Source organism: Rhinoraja longicauda, unplaced genomic scaffold (genome assembly GCF_053455715.1).
Source record: "Rhinoraja longicauda isolate Sanriku21f unplaced genomic scaffold, sRhiLon1.1 Scf000647, whole genome shotgun sequence".
Classification (NCBI taxonomy): Eukaryota; Metazoa; Chordata; class Chondrichthyes; order Rajiformes; family Arhynchobatidae; genus Rhinoraja; species Rhinoraja longicauda.
The window spans coordinates 79-16,769 of record NW_027601863.1 but is presented as its reverse complement, the minus strand read 5'-3'; the positions used below and the strand labels follow the sequence as shown (position 1 = coordinate 16,769).

General features: G+C 47.0%; 1 protein-coding gene across 4 annotated transcripts; it reads right to left on the bottom strand.

The window, feature by feature from the left end:
- Positions 1–50: 50 nt before the first annotated feature.
- On the bottom strand, positions 51–14,450 carry LOC144591185 (up-regulator of cell proliferation-like). 4 transcript variants are annotated; one of them, XM_078395475.1, is made up of 3 exons: positions 14,350–14,450; positions 2,120–2,227; positions 51–1,429 (listed from the first exon to the last, which is right to left on the bottom strand). In XM_078395475.1, the coding sequence occupies exon 3, from the start codon at positions 1,020–1,022 to the stop codon at positions 51–53; it is 972 nt and encodes a 323-aa protein (XP_078251601.1). In that variant the 5' UTR covers positions 1,023–1,429; positions 2,120–2,227; positions 14,350–14,450. The 4 variants fall into 4 exon arrangements, with proteins under 4 accessions (XP_078251601.1, XP_078251600.1, XP_078251603.1 ...); XM_078395474.1 differs by having other exon boundaries at positions 14,205–14,444; XM_078395477.1 differs by having other exon boundaries at positions 14,363–14,427.
- Positions 14,451–16,691: the final 2,241 nt, after the last annotated feature.

The window sequence follows — 16,691 nt, the reverse complement described above, 5'->3', positions numbered from 1 at the left end:
CTTTACCTGCTCAGGGTTGATGTGTTGCTCACTGATGCAAGTGGTCACTATCAGAAAGAGTTTTGCCGGTGACTGTGCGAGAGAGGTGAGGAATTCTCTTTCCGTCTCACCGATAACGTCAGTGAAAACAAAGAGAGCAGCAGAGACTTTTGCCAGAAACCGAGTGTGTCCCTGGTAAGTTTCAGCATCACCTCGGAGGTTGATGAATGCAGCAGCTCTGGCAAAATGTCCGTGTTGCTCTTCCCAGAAGGTAGATACCAGCTGATCTCAGCCATCCCATCCGATATCCCACGAGGCACATTCCCACATTCCATCCCGGAGTGCAGGAAGATGTTCTGCTGCAGCTGGGTCTGGCTCAAGGTGAGATTGAGGACTCTGGATTTGGACACCGTGCACCTTCCGAGTCTGAGGAAGGAGACAGTTGGCACGGGTGCTGTCACGATGGGCATCTCCACAACGCGGCTGCTCCCTGTGGGAGATTGTGGGCACCACATTTTAACAATGGGCCTCATGGCCCAGAGGAGAAGGGTGGCACCAGGCCCTTCCATGGGTCCCCTCACCTTGTCCCTGGGGTAACTGTGCCCTTCCGGCAGCAGAAAGGGCAATGCAAGTTGGCACAGAAACATCTTCAGCATCAGTTCCTGCTGTAGAGAGTGGTCGGCACAGAGGAAAATGGCAGCAATGATATCCAGAGGGTTCATTCCAGAATCTCCTGGCCCTTTCACTTCAAATAAATCACTGAAGTCTTTATCGTCACTGCTGTGACCGTCTGTGGACTGAGCAGGGGGCCATTCAGGATTCCTCGCCAGTGAATTAGCTGAGAGGATCATTTGGAGATATTGCCAAGGAAGTTCTTCTGGTCGAGTTGGTTTGCTGTCGTCCAGTTTATCCCAGGATACCTCCCGCATGGACACCAGTGACAGTTTGTGAGGATAATGATCCTGTAAACCCAAATTCCTCACAAGTTGTGGAGTGTTCAGGTTTCCAGACCAGCTATTTAAAGTTGATGAAACACTCTCCATTCCCTCTGACTGGGTGAATGTACTTCCTGGGATCTGTAAGCTCTTTCCCAGAGAGGTGGTTCTTTACCTGGAATTCCCAGGATGTCAGGGCTCCTGTCTTGTTTGTTGCACTTGGGTGAATCTTCACCAGTTGTACGTTTCTGTCCCAGTATCTACCTTGAGGCCTGGGCTCCTATTCCACAATATCGCACGGTGCCTGGATACTGGCCCAGGATTTATCCAGTTGTCCAATCTCCTGTCCTGGGATATTTCACAGACCCCAGACTACCAAGTTGTGATGTGTTGGAGTGCTGGAGTTCCTATCCTGGAATCACAGGGCTGGTCACTTCTTTGGCTCTGACTGACGATCCTCTTGTTGTCCTGGCACCGTGTGTCAAGTACAGTCAGTGTGGGATCACCGTGGGTACCTGGAATTGGTCACCAGAATTATACCTGGCCTTGGAATTGGATTATTATTGTCATGTGTATTGAGATACAGTAAAAAAACTCTGCATACAATCCAGTCAAATCATTCTATACATGATACAATGAAGCTTTACAAAAGTACAACGGGTAGCACAAAAAGAAATATACCAGTGTGGAATATAGTCTACCCGGTTACAGTTACAGAGAAAGTGCAGATTAAAATGTGCAAGAACCTCAATGAGCTATTGCTGTTGGTTTATTATTGGTATTACTGTTGTTAGATTGTGAGACTGGGATTATCCCTTTATTTTATGGGAGGACCATTCAATAATCTGACAGCAGCAGGGAAGTAGTTGCTCCTGAATGTGCTAGTATGTGTCTTCATGCTTTTGTAGTCTCTGCCTGACGGAAGAGTGGGAAAAGTGGGAATGACCCTGGTATGAGTGGTCTTTGATGATGTTGGCTGTTTTCCTGAGGTAGCGTGAAGTGTTAATGTAGTCCATGGGGGGAGGGGGGGTCTGATCTATCTGATGGGCTGGGCTACATCCACAACTCTGTAATATCTTGTCGTCTTGGGCAGAGTTTCTAAAGTTTCCAAACCAAGTCGTAATGCATCTGGATAGAATGCTTTCTGATGTGTGTCTTTTTTGAGACCATATTTGAAGGATTGTATACAAACCTGGTGCCCTTACCTAATGAAAGGTGCACTTTCAATAGAGGGAGTGCATTGAAGATTTTCCAGACAGTTTCCTGGGGTAAAATCAGAGAATCCAGGAAGTGCTCAGGGGTTCAGGCAGTGTCTATGGAGAGAGAAACAGAGACCAAGTTTCAGGTTTACACGGGTTTGTCACATGAGGAGAAATAGAGTAAAGCTGGCCTCTATTCTTGGTGTTCAAAAGACAGCGATCTTGCAGAAACTTGTGAAATTCTACCATGCTTGATAGACTGGACACAGGGAGGAGGTTTCTCCTGGCTGTGGTATCCAGGGTCGGGGTCACAATCTCAGAGTAAGGGTGGGCTATAAATGACCAAGGTGAGGAGAAACCTCTTCATCTGGAGGCTGGTGGATCTTCAGAGTTCTTGACCCCAGAGTTCTCTGGAGACTCAGTCACTGAGTTCATTCAAAACAGTGTAGGAACGAACTGCAGATGCTGTTTCAAATCGAAGATAGTTACAAAATGCTGGAGTAACTCAGCGGGCAGGCAGCATCTCTGGAGAGAAGGAATGGGTGATGTTTGGGGTCGAGACCCTTCTTCAGACTGATGTCAGGGGAGTGGGCGGTACAGAGATAGGATGTAGTCGGAGACAGTAAGACTGGTGGGCTCTCTGGAAAGGGGGAGGGGATAGAGAGAGGGAAAGCAAGGGCTACTTGAAGTTAGAGAATTCAATGTTCATAGCGCTGGGCTGTAAGCTCACTCTGACAATGGAGGATGCCCAGGACAGAAAGGTCAGTGTGGGAATGGGAGGGGAAGTTAAAGTGTTGAGCAACCGGGAGATCCGGGAGGTTTAGGTGGACTGGGCAGAGGTGTTCAGCGTAACGATTGCCGAGCCTGCGCTTTGTCTCGCCGATATACAGGAGTCCACACCTGGAACAGGGGAAACATGAAATGGTGTCAAGTTAGGAAGAGGGGATGTAATGGTGTCAAGTTAGGAAGAGGGGATGTTCAACGAGATCTGGGTGTCCGAGTGCATCAGTCACTGAAAGGAAGCATGCAGGTACAGCAGGCAGTGAAGAAAGCCAATGGAATGTTGGCTTTCATAACAAGAGGAGTTGAGTATAGGAGCAAAGAGGTCCTTCTACAGTTGTAACGTGCCCTGGTGAGACCGCACCTGGAGTACTGTGTGCCGTTTTGGTCTCCAAATTTGAGGAAGGATATTCTTGCTATTGAGGGCGTGCAGCGTAGGTTCACTAGGTTAATTCCCGGAATGGCGGGACTGTCATATGTTGAAAGGCTGGAGCAATTAGGCTTGTATACACTGGAATTTAGAAGGATGAGGGGGGATCTTATTGAAACATATAAGATAATTAGGGGATTGGACACATTAGAGGCAGGAAACATGTTCGCAATGTTGGGGGAGTCCAGAACAAGGGGCCACAGTTTAAGAATAAGGGGTAGGCCATTTAGAACGGAGATGAGGAAGAACTTTTTCAGTCAGAGAGTGGTGAAGGTGTGGAATTCTCTGCCTCAGAAGGCAGTGGAGGCCAGTTCGTTGGATGCTTTCAAGAGAGAGCTGGATAGAGCTCTTAAGGATAGCGGAGTGAGGGGGTATGGGGTGAAGGCAGGAACGGGGTACTGATTGAGAGTGATCAGCCATGATCGCTTTGAATGGCGGTGCTGGCTTGAAGGGCTGAATGGCCTACTCCTGCACCTATTGTCTATTGAGGTTGGGAAGAGGTGCAAGTGAACCTCTGATACAGTAGATGAGGTTGGAGGAGGTGCAAGTGAACCTCTGATACAGTAGATGAGGTTGGAGGAGGTGCAAGTGAACCTCTTGGACCATCTCCGACATCTCCCTACTGTTTCTATATCTCACCGCCTCCATCACAAGAGACAGACTATCGACATACATCTAGAACAAACCTACTGACTCCCATAGCTTCTTATGTAGGAAAGATCTGCAGATGCTGGTTTAAATCGAAGGTAGACACAAAATGCTGGAGTAACTCAGCGGGTCAGGCAGCACCTCGGGAGAGAAGGAATGGGTGACTTTTCGGGTCGAGACCCTTCTTGAGACTGATGTCAGGGGAGGGACAAAGTTAGAATGTAGTCAGAGACAGTAGTCGGAGTTAAATGTAGTCGGAGACATCACGCTGATAAATCCCCAGAACCTGATGGTCTGCATCCCAGGGTACTTAAGGAGGTGGCGCTAGAAGTTGTGGACGCATTGGTGATCATTTTCCAATGTTCTATATATTCAGGATCAGTTCCGGTGGATTGAGGGGTAGCTAATGTTGTCCCACTTTTCAAGAAAGGAGGGAGAGAGAAAACGGTAAATTATAGACCAGTTAGTCTGACATCAGTGGTGGGGAACATGTTGGAGTCAATTATTAAAGACGAAATTGCAGAGCATTTGGATAGCAGTAACAGGATCATTCCAAGTCACCATGGATTTACGAAGGGGAAATCATGCTTGACTAATCTTCTGGAATTTTTTGAGGATGTAACTAGGAAAATTGACCGGGGAGAGCCAGTGGATGTAGTGTACCTCGACTTTCAGAAAGCCTTCGACAAGGTCCCACATAGGAGATTAGTGGGCAAAATGAGAGCACATGGTATTGGAGGTAGGGTACAGACATGGATAGAAAATTGGTTGGCAAACAGAAAGCAAAGAGTGGGGATAAATGGGTTCCTTTCAGAATGGAAGGCAGTGACAAGTGGGGTACTGCAAGGCTCAGTGCTGGGACCGCAGCTATTTACAATATACATTAATGACTTGGATGAAGGGATTAAAAGTAACATTAACAAATTTGTAGATGACACAAAGCTGGGTGGCAGTGTGAACTGTGAGGAAGATGCTATGAGGTTGCAGGATGACTCAGACAGATTGTGTGAGTGGGCGGATCCATGGCAGATGCAGTTTAATGTGGATAAATGTGAGGTTATCCACTTTGGTGGTAAGAATAGGAAGGCAGAATATTATCTGAATGGTTTCAAGTTAGGAAAAGGGGACGTACAACGAGATCTGGGTGTCCTAGTGCATCAGTCACTGAAAGGAAGCATGCAGGTACAGCAGGCAGTGAAGAAAGCCAATGGAATGTTGGCCTTCATAACAAGAGGAGTTGAGTATAGGAACAAAGAGGTCCTTTTGCCGTTATACAGGGCCCTAGTGAGACCGCACCTGGAGTACTGTGTGCAGTTGTAGTCTCCAAATTCAAGGAAGGATATTCTTGCTATTGAGGGAGTGCAGCGTAGGTTCTTTAGGTTAATTCCCGGAATGGCGGGACTGTCGTATGTTGAAAGACTAGGCTTGTATACACTGGAATTTAGATGCGACTAGGCTTGTATACACTGGAATTTAGAAGGATGAGAGGGGATCTTATTGAAACATATAAGATTATTAAGGGATTGGACACGTTAGAGCCAGGAAACATGTTCCCAATGTTGGGGGAGTCCAGAACAAGGGGCTACAGTTTAAGAATAAGGTGTAGGCCATTTAGAACGGAGATGAGGAAAATCTTTTTCAGTCAGAGTGTTGTAAATCTGTGGAATTCTCTGCCTCAGAAGGCAGTGGAGGCCAATTCTTTGGATGCTTTCAAGAGAGAGCTAGATAGAGCTCTTAAAGATAGCGGAGTCAGGGGGTATGGGGAGAAGGCAGGAACGGGGTACTGATTGAGAATGATCAGCCATGAACACATTGAATGGTGGTGCTGACTCGAAGGGCCGAATGGCCTATTCCTGCACCTATTGTCTTTTGTCTATTGTCTAAGTTGGAGAAGTCAATGTTCATACCGCTGGGGTGTAAACTACCCAAGCAAAATATGAGGTGCTGTTCCCCCAATTTGTTCTGAACCTCACTCTGACAACGGAGGAGGCCCAGGACAGAAAGGTCACATTGGGAATGGGACAGATGCAGTGTAATGTAGATAAATGTGAGGTTATCCACTTTGGCGGCAAAAATAAGGAGGCAGATTATTATCTCAATGGTGTCAGGTTAGGTAAGTGGGAACTGCAGCGAGACCTGGGTGTCCTTGTACACCAGTCACTGAAAGTAAACGTGCAGGTACAGCAGGCAGTGAAGAAATCTAATGGCATGTTGGCCATCATAACAAGAGGATTTGAGTACAGGAGTATAGGGCCTTGGTAAGACCCCATCTGGATTATTGTGTGCAGTTTTGGTCTCCTAATTTGAGGAATGACATCCTTGCTATTGTGGCAGTGCAGCGTAGGTTCACCAGGTTAATCCCTGGGATGGAGGGACTGTCATATGTAATTTAGTGACTGATATAAGCAAGACTTGCACAAGGGGTGCATCCCTGTTGAGGGAAGTGCCCTGTGAGAAAAGTGCGAGTCTTTGGCTTCGAGTCTTCGGCGAGGAGGCTGAGGTGAGGAGATTACGCTTGTTTTTGAGCCTGAATTGTTTTTTGACACTAAAGTAATGGCGGATAAGTTGGTGCAGTGTGTTTCCTGCTGGAGCTTCTGGGAGCTACACCTGCAAGAACTGTGTCCAGGTGCAGCTCCTGAATAGACGTGTGGCGGAGTTGGAAAAGCAGCTGCATGACCTCAAGGCCATCCGGGAATGCGAGTTTCCTGGACATGTCCTACTGCGAGGCTGTCACGCCAAGGGTCCAGGTCGAGCGAAGGTGGGAGACTGTTTCAGGGGGGAGCGAACGTGGACTACAGGAGACCCCGGTCGGTGGCTGACAAGGGAAGTCAAGGACAGCATAAAAATAAAAGAGAAGAAGTACAACAAAGCAAAGAAGAGTGGGAAGCCAGAGGATTGTGACTCTTTTAAAGAGCAACAGCAGATGACTAAGAAGGCAATACGGGGAGAAAAGATGAGGTACGAGGGTAAACTAGACAATGATATAAAGGAGGATAGTAAAAGCTTTTTTAGGTATGTAAAGAGGAAAAAAATAGTCAAGGCAAATGTGGGTCCCTTGAAGACAGAAGCGGGGGAATTTATTATGGGGAACAAGGAAATGGCAGGCGAGTTGAACCGGTACTTTGGATCTGTCTTCACTAAGGAAGATACAAGCAATCTCCCAGATGTTCTAGTGGCCAGAGATCCTAGGGTGATGGAGGAACTGAAGGAAATCCACATTAGGCAGGAAATGGTGTTGGGTAGACTCATGGGACTGAAGGCTGATAAATCCCCAGGGCCTGATGGTCTGCATCCCAGAGTACTTAAGGAGGTGGCTCTAGAAATTGTGGACGCATTGGTGATCATTTTCCAATGTTCTATAGATTCAGGATCATTTCCTGTGGATTGGAGGGTAGCAAATGTTGTCCCACTTTTTAAGAAAGGAGAGAGAAAGAAAACGGGAAACTATAGACCAGTTAGTCTGACATCAGTTGTGGGGAAGATGCTGGAGTCAATCATAAAAGACGAAATCGCGGAGCATTTGGATAGTAGTAACAGGATCGTTCTGAGTCAGCATGGATTTACGAAGGGGAAATCATGCTTGACTAATCTTCTGGAATTCTTTGAGGATGTAACTAGGAAAATTGACCGGGGAGAGCCGGTGGATGTGGTGTACCTTGACTTTCAGAAAGCCTTTGACAAGGTTCCACATTGGAGATTAGTGGGCAAATTTAGAGCACATGATATTGGAGGTAGGGTACTGACATGGATAGAAAATTGGTTGACAGACAGAAAGCAAAGAGTGGGGATAAATGGGTCCCTTTCAGAATGGCAGGCAGTAACTAGTGGGGTACCGCAAGGCTCGGTGCTGGGACCGCAGCAATTTACAATATACACATTAATGACTTGTTAATGAAGTTTTATCCTACAAATTGAGAGGGAGAAGGGAAAATCGGAAGTGTCAGTATTACAGTATAGCAAAGGGGATTACATAAGGCAGGAGCTGGCCAGAATTGACTGGAAGGAGGCCCTAGCAGGGAAGACGGTGGAACAGCAATGGCAGGTATTCCTGGGAATAATGCAGAAGTTGCAGGATCAATTTATCCCAAAGAGGAGGAAAGATTCTAAGGGGAGTAAGAGGCTCCCGTGGCTGACAAGGGATGTCAAGGACAGCATAAAAATAAAAGAGAAGAAGTATAACATAGCAAAGAAGAGTGGGAAGCCAGAGGATTGGGACTCTTTTAAAGAGCAACAGAAGATGACTAAAAAGGCCATACGGGGAGAAAATTTGAGGTACGAGGGTAAACTAGCCAATAATATAAAGGCGGATAGTAAAAGCTTTTTTAGGTATGTGAAGAGGAAAAAAATAATCAAGGCATCCCTTGAAGACAGAAGCAGGGGAATTTATTATGTGGAACAAGGAAATGGCAGACGAGTTGAACCGGTACTTTGGATCTGTCTTCAATTATAAAAGACGAAATTGCAGAGCATTTGGATAGCAGTAACAGGATCGTTCCGAGTCAGCATGGATTTATGAAGGGGAAATCATGCTTGACTAATCTACTGGAACTTTTTGAGGATGTAACTAGGAAAATTGACAGGGGAGAGCCAGTTAATGTGCTGTATCTCAACTTTCAGAAAGCCTTCGACAAGGTCCCACATAGGAGATTGGTGGGCAAATTTAGAGCACATGGTTTTGGAGGTAGGGTACTGACATGGATAGAAAATTGGTTGATAGACAGAAAGCAAAGTGTGGGGATAAATGGGTCCCTTTCAGAAAGGCAGGCATTGACCAGTGGGGTACCGCAAGGCTCGGTGCTGGGACCGCAGCTATTTACAATATACATCAATTACTTGGATGAAGGGATTAAAAGTACCATTAGCAAATTTGCAGATGATACAAAGCTGGGTGGCAGTGTGAACTGTGAGGAAGATGCTATGAGGTTGCAGGGTGACTTGGACAGGTTGTGTGAGTGGGCGGATGCATGGCAGATGCAGTTTAATGTGGATACGTGTGAGGTTATCCACTTTGGTGGTAAGAATAGGAAGGCAGAGTATTATCTGAATGGTGTCAAGTTAGGAAAAGGGGATGTACAACGAGATCTGGGTGTCCTAGTGCATCAGTCACTGAAAGGAAGCATGCAGGTACAGCAGGCAGTGAAGAAAGCCAATGGAATGTTGGCCTTCATAACAAGAGGAGTTGAGTATACGAGCAAAGAGGTCCTTCTGCAGTTGTACAGGGCCCTAATGAGACCTCACCTGGAGTACCGTGTGCAGTTTTGGACTCCAAATTTGAGGAAGGATATTCTTGCTATTGAGGGCGTGCAGCGTAGGTTTACTAGGTTAATTCCCGGAATGGCTGGACTGTCATATGTTGAAAGACTGGAGCGACTAGGCTTGTATACACTGGAATTTAGAAGGATGAGAGGAGATCTTATCGAAATGTATAAGATTATTATGGGGTTGGACATGTTAGAGGCAGGAAACATGTTCCCAATGTTGGCGGAGTCCAGAACAAGGGGCCACAGTTTAAGAATAAGGGGTAGGCCATTTAGAACTGAGATGAGGAAAAACTTTTTCAGTCAGACAGTTGTGAATCTGTGGAATTCTCTACCTCAGAAGGCAGTGGAGGCCAATTCTCTGAATGCATTCAAGAGAGAGCTAGATAGAGCTGTTAAGGATAGCAGAGTCAGGGGGTATGGGGAGAAGACAGGAATGGGGTACTGATTGAGAATGATCTGCCATTATCACATTGAATGGTGTTGCTGGCTCGAAGGGCCGAATGGCCTCCTCCTGCACCTATTGTCTATTGTCTCGACACAAAATGTCACCCATTCCTTCTCTCCAGAGAAGCTGCCTGTCCTGCTGAGTTACTTTAGCATTTAGTGTCTATCTTCATTCAAAACAGTGATTTACAACAGCAGTACGGATTACATGCTAATAATTATTTTAGATATTTACAACTTAGAGATTATGTAAAACTACACATGCAAGAATATAAATCTAGAGGTCCAGAAACTCTTGATGTATGCCTGAATCGACATTATAATTCAAATAAATTAATATCCTTTATTTATAATACTCTCCTAGATACTGACATTCCGTCATCAGAATCATATAGACGAGCATGGGAGGACGAATTGAACCAACTCATAATGCAAGATATATGGGATGAAAGTTTACAACACATACACCAATGTTCATTAAATACTAGACATTCCTTAATACAATTTAAAATAATACATAGACTACATTATTCGAAGACTAAATTAAATAGGATTTTTCCTAGTATCTCTCCAATTTGTGATAAATGTCAATTTCAAGAAGCTAATTTAACTCATATTTTTGTAACGCATAAAAATGCAAAATTTCTGATTGGATATTTTAAAAATAGTTTCTAAAGTTATCGATAAGCAATTGGATATGGATCCAAAATTAATAATATTAGGATTATCAGAACATATTACAAACTTTACAACAAGTTAGGTACATTTTCTTGATTACAGTTTAATAACTGCGAAAAAATTAATACTTAAATTTTGGAAAAAAACAATAACCCCCACATTTAAAATGTGGATTACGGAAATGACAGAGACCTTGCATTTGGAACAAATAAGATTTGCCTTAATTGACAAACCTGATTTATTTTTTAAAATATGGTCTCCATTTATTGAATTTTTAGAAAAGTAAATGGGTTTGACACAGGACTAAAATAATTTTTTTAAATTAAAAGTTGAAACTTGAGTTTAGGGTTGGATGTACAACTGTGGTTATTGTCTCCCGGATCTACCCCCTTCAATTTCTATAGTTATAACTTTTTTTAAATTCTCTCTTCCCAATAGTTTATAGTTTTTTTTTCTTTCTTCTTTATTTTTATTTTCTCTCTTTAAAATTTTTAAAATTGAAGCTATGTAAGAACTTTGTAACAAATTTGTCTTTTATTTCTATCTGTACATATGCTTTTCAAAAAAAACAACAACAAAAAAACAGTGATTGATTGAATCCAACAGGCCACGGGAACTAAGTGTGCAGCAGTGGTGAGTGAGGTGAACCTGGAAGAGAGGATCTGGAGAGACGGATGCATAAATATATCTGACCCAGCTCCCGGAGACCAGCAGCAGAGCTGGAGGGGATGTCATGGATCAGACAGTGATGCCTGGCAGTGGTGGCAGCTACATGGTGAGTAGCAAATGTGGATAGTTCTATTTCTGCTTCCTACCATCATTCACTGATGTGAGAGTAAAGGTTGGGGTGATAAATTGTAACAGGTAGAATTGAGAGGAAGAAGGTGGTTAGTGTAACCAGCACTCTAAATGAAAGTGAGTGACAAAGGGCTTAGTCCAAGATGTCCAATGGTCAATATGTGGGGAATCATAAATTCCCAGTTCCCTGTTGGCCATGTGTGCAGGAGGGATGACCCACTTCAGCTCCTGACTGGATGCATTGGCCATTTGAAGTCATAGATTCATCGAGCTGTATGACACGGAACAGGCCATTTGGATGAATTCCACCATGTTGCCCAACCAAGCTCGTCCCTCTTGCCTGCTCCTCACTGATATCCCTCCAAATCTTTCCTATCCATGTACCTGTCCCAGTATCTTTGAAATGTTGTAATTGTACCTGCCTGCAGTTTACCCCCGAACAGCTCGACCCATAAACCACCATCCTGTGTGTAAATAATGCCCCACAAATCCCTTTTCAAATCTTTCCCCTCTCACCTTTGACCTGTGCCCTCTAGTTTTAGAGTCCCCTATCCTGGTAAAAAAGACTGGATGTTTACCTTATCTGTGCCACCCCTCAGCCTCATGCACTCCAGGGTAAACAGGCCCAGCCTATCCAGCCTCTATCTAGCACAGTATTTGCGGATATCACAAATCTCCTGCGGTGCTGCCTGACCAGCTGAGTTACTCCAGCATTTTGTGATACCTTCGTTCACCAACCGCCACAACAGATCCATGGCTGATGCCATCTGCCTGGCCCAACACTAACCCATGCTGACCAAGAATAGAACTATGGCCACTGGTCCCAAAGTGCTTCCCTGAGACATCTCCATCACTTGCCCTGCCCTATTTCACAAGAGTAGATCAAGCATGGCTCTCTCCATAGCAGGTCATCTATGTAGTACATGAATACAGTTCCTGAACACTCTTCATTTCCACCCATCGATGACCTTAACACTTTGGTAGTCCTAGTCTGTATTAAGAAAGTTAAAATTTCCTAATATGACCAGTCTGCTGTTTATACAACTCTCCACAATCTCCTGCCATATTTTTGTTCCTCTAATTCCTGTTGCTTATTTGGAGGCCTATAGAACGGCTTCAACGAGATGATCATCTCCTCCTGATTTCTCAGCTTCCCCCATAAACTGGGTTGTACAGGAGTCCCTCATGGCCATCCTTGTCTCAAACAGATGCACCATGCTGCTTATTGCATGGATTTGGTCTCTCAAATGGGGAAAACACACATGTGGCACATCTGTAGTGTCTCTCCAAACCTTCCTATCAATGTACCTGTCTAAATATCTTCAAACATTGTTATCCTCGAGAGGGAAGGTGAGCAGCCGGAAGTAGTTGTGCATGTAAGCACAAATGAGGTGGGTAAGAAGAGGTAGGAGGTTCTGCAACGTGAGTACAGAGAACCAGGCAGGAGGCTGAACAGCTGGACTTCTAGGGTGGTTATCTCCGTGTTGCTTCCAGTACCCCGTGCTAGTGAGCGTAGGAACAGGGAGATAGGGGATCTGAATGTGTGGCTGAGGAGTTGGTGCTGGGGCCGGGGTTTAGATTCCTAGATCAGTGGAATCTCTTCGGGGACAGGGGTGACCTGTACAAAGGGGATGTGTTGCACCTCAATTGGAAGGGGACTGACATTCTGGCAGGCAGGTATGCTACTGCTACACGGGTGTGTTTAAACTAAACTGGGGGGATGGAGTCAACAACGTGGAAGCGTATGTGTGCAGCTATCGGGAAAGAGAGTGTAGGAAAAGTCACATTTAAACTCTCAGGGCAGGGGAATGATTCTAAGTCATGTGGTTTCTGTGAAAACCAAAGGGGGTGGTTGGGGTCGGGTGAAACTGAAAGCACAAGCTCTCAGTAAAACAAGGCACATTCTGGGCAGAGGTCACACTGAGTACCTTCAAGATTGTAATCTCTGCATTGCTTCTGGTCTCACATGCTCCTGAATATAGGAATATAGAGTTGTAAATCTGTGGAATTCTCTGCCGAGTTGTAAATCTGTGGAATTCTCTGCCTGGGAAGGCAATGGAGGCCAGTTCTCTGAATGCATTCAAGAGAGAGATAGATAGAGCTCTTAAGGATAGCAGAGTCAGGGGGTATGGGGAGAAGGCAGGAACGGGGTACTGATTGAGAATGATCAGCCATGATCACATTGAATGGTGGTGCTGGCTCGAAGGGCCGAATGGCTTCCTCCTGCACCTATTGTCTTTAGGCCAGATGAATGTGTGGCCAAAGGGGTGGTGGAGGAGGGAGGGCTTTGGATGCTGGGACATGGACATTTGTGGAGTGGGTGCAGCCTCTACTAGCAGGTCAGTTTGCACCTGAATGGGGCAAGGTCCAATATCCTCGCTGGTAGTTTTACTCCTGTTGTTGGGAAGGTTTTAAACTAATTTGGTCGGGGGAAATGGGACTTAGACTAGATGTGCGATTGAGGGTAAGTTTCAGTCAAATGTAGAAACATCCCCCACTCCATCCCCCCCTTAACACTCCCCAAAACCTCTCCTTCATTGGTCTAACACCCTCCCCCCCCCCCCCCCCCACTCACTCTCCCTTCCTCTGCACCCCTCGCCCCTCCCCCCACTCCTCCAACCCCCCCCCCTCCCCCACCAACCCCCCCCCCCCCACCCCACCCCCCCCCCCCCTCACTCCCCTCCCCACCCCCCCCCACCCCCTCTCCCCACTGATCCACACCATCCCGTTCGTACCCGTTATGTTCTGTGTAAGTACAGGGGCTCCTCAGCTTCCAATGGGGTTCCGTTCCGAGGAACCCATCGGACACCGAATGTATTGTAAGTGGAGATACATTGAAAACGCACGATCGCATCTCCGGAAGCGAGCGGCGGCGGCTGCGGGTCCCTGCCGTCTGCACCATCGCAAAGGTGAACTATCCCACGTCAAACCATCGTAACCCACCTCCGATCACACGATCTCACCGCTCCCACTCTACCTGTCCATCCTTCTATACCTCCGTCGTGCCAATCCCACAGCTACTGCCGGTCTCCATCCCCTCTCTTGGCCTTACCTCTCACGAGAGTAGTGTCTGTGGCTCCGATCACACGATCTCACCGCCCACACTCTGCCAGAAATAACATTGGAAGGAGAGTGAACTGAACACCAGAGACAGCACTGAATAAGTGTAACGCAGACCAATAGACAGCAAAACAAACCGTGACTGATTACCAGCTCCTTCCATCAGTGTCCCGGACAGTGAGTGGCTGCTTCAGGTTGTCAGTGTGACTTCTGCCCACGTTGTGCCTTGGTTTACTGAGAGCTTCAGTGCTTTCAGTTTCACCCCAACCACAGTGCTTTCAGTTTCACCCCAACCACATCCTTGGCTTTTCACAGAAACCATGTGACTCTGTGGGTTTCAGATTTGCGTAACAAGGAGAGGCTGGGGATTTATTCATGGATCATTGGAGGCTGAAGCGTGACTTTACAGAAGTTAATAAAACCACGAGTGTCAGTGTTGGGATGGTTTTTGTTTCTGTTTTTGGCTGTGTATGTGGGGGGGGGGGAAACCTTTCTTTTATTAGGTCTCTTCCCCGGGGCGCAGCTCGCCCGCGGGGCCTTCCATCGCCCGGCGCGGCTCGGCCGCTGGACTTAACATCGCCAGCGCGGCTCGGCTGCGGGACGTTTCAGTGCCCGGCGCGGCTCGGCTGCGGGACTTAACATCGCCGGCGCGGCTCGGCCGCGGGACGTTTCGGTGCCCGGTGCGGCTCGGCTGCGGGACGTTTCAGTGCCCGGCGCGGCTCGGCTGCGGGACGTTTCGGTGCCCGGTGCGGCTCGGCTGCGGGACGTTTCGGTGCCCGGTGCGGCTCGGCTGCGGGACGTTTCGGTGCCCGGCGCGGCTCGGCCGCTGGACTTAACATCGCCCGGTGCGGCCGCGGGACGTTTCGGGCTGTCTGTCCGTGGGTGCGGGGGGAGGAGAGGGGAAGTTTTGTTGCCTCCATCACAGTGAGGGGGTGTTTGGAGTCACTGTGATGGATGTTTGTGTTGGGGTCGTGTGTCCTGTGTTCTTTTCTGTGACTGCTGAAATTTCGTTCGGTGTTGTGCCGAATGACAATAAAGTTTTGTTATGTTATGTTATGTTATAAGGTGGATGTTCACTGTCTTTGGATGGATGCACCCATTCCAAAGTCTCCATATCCTTCCTGTAATGGGACGATGAGAACTGCTCGCGATACTCCAAATATAGCCTGACCAAAGTCCTCTAAAACTGCATTATAACTTGCTGTCCCAACCTATTAGAGCAGGCACACCATAGACTGAGGATAAAGATGTCATTGATATGATTGTTGCAAGATGGTCATGCCAAGGATGCAGGCAGTTTCAGGCAGAGTACCAGGAATGGGAGTAGGCAGTGCAGGTCCCCTGTAAACACCCCCCTTGACAACAGGTATGGCCTTTGGATACTGTTGGTGGAGATCACCAGTCAGGGCAGTGCAGCAGCAGCAGTCAGGTCTGTGGTGTTCAGCCTGGCTCTGACACACAGTGGGGAAGGATGAAGGGATGAGGTCCTGCAGAATGAATACAGGGAGTTTGGCAAAAGGTTAAAAAGCAGGAGTACAAAGATAGTGGTGGTGGCTCGTGGTAGCCACCAATAGCATGGTTGTGCAGTCTTTAGTCTTGCACAAAAACCTATGGACGGGAGAGATGAAGGTGGAGAGGTTGTTACACACGAGCAACCCCACTCTCGGGCCGCAGGAGGTGGATTCCAGTGGCACGGTTAGACGTTACGGCTGGAAACTCCCTTGGCTTCACTGGATGGCCATGTCTTCTTCGTGCTTTGAAATGCCCTTTGCACTCCACAGTGCGTTGCTGAGCCGCCCTCTCGGCTGTTGAACCCTCCAGTGGATTTCTTCCACCCAATTTGCCAGCACAGACCTTGCATGCTGGGCTGAGCAAGTCCATGAACTCACTGAGGGTCTGAGACCCGTCAGTTACCCTCGTGTGGTTTAGCACGTCAGCTGAAGCAGTTTTCCAGGGTGTGGCCATTGCCGCATGCTAACAGCTTCTTGGAGCCACAGGTGAGAGCTGGGTGCCAGATGGGGACCAAAGGTGGACAAACTACCCTCAAAGCACCATGACATGACCCCCATCAGAGTTGCTACCCCTCCCTGAGCACTCCCACAGAGAGAGTAATCTCCGCATTACTCCCAATGCCACATGCTGGTGAAGGTAGCAAGGGGAAGTTAAGGGCCTATCCCACTTAGGCGATTTTAAGGTGACTGCTGGCGACTAGGCTGTCGCCGACAGTTCGCGGGCATGATCGTGGGGAGTCTTCCAAAAATAGTAGTGGATCTCGGCGCGTCGCTGAGAAATCATCCGGTTTGAAATTTCTCGGTGACAGCTGGCTTGTCGGCAGGTATCACTGCTTATTGTGGGCACTGTCACATGCTGTCCCCAGGTTTGCAAGGTTGCCACCTGTACTTTATCATGACATCTCATTCAGAGTTTTTGAATAAAGTTGATTTTGGTGATTTTTAAAAAGGCAGGTGTCGGAATTTAT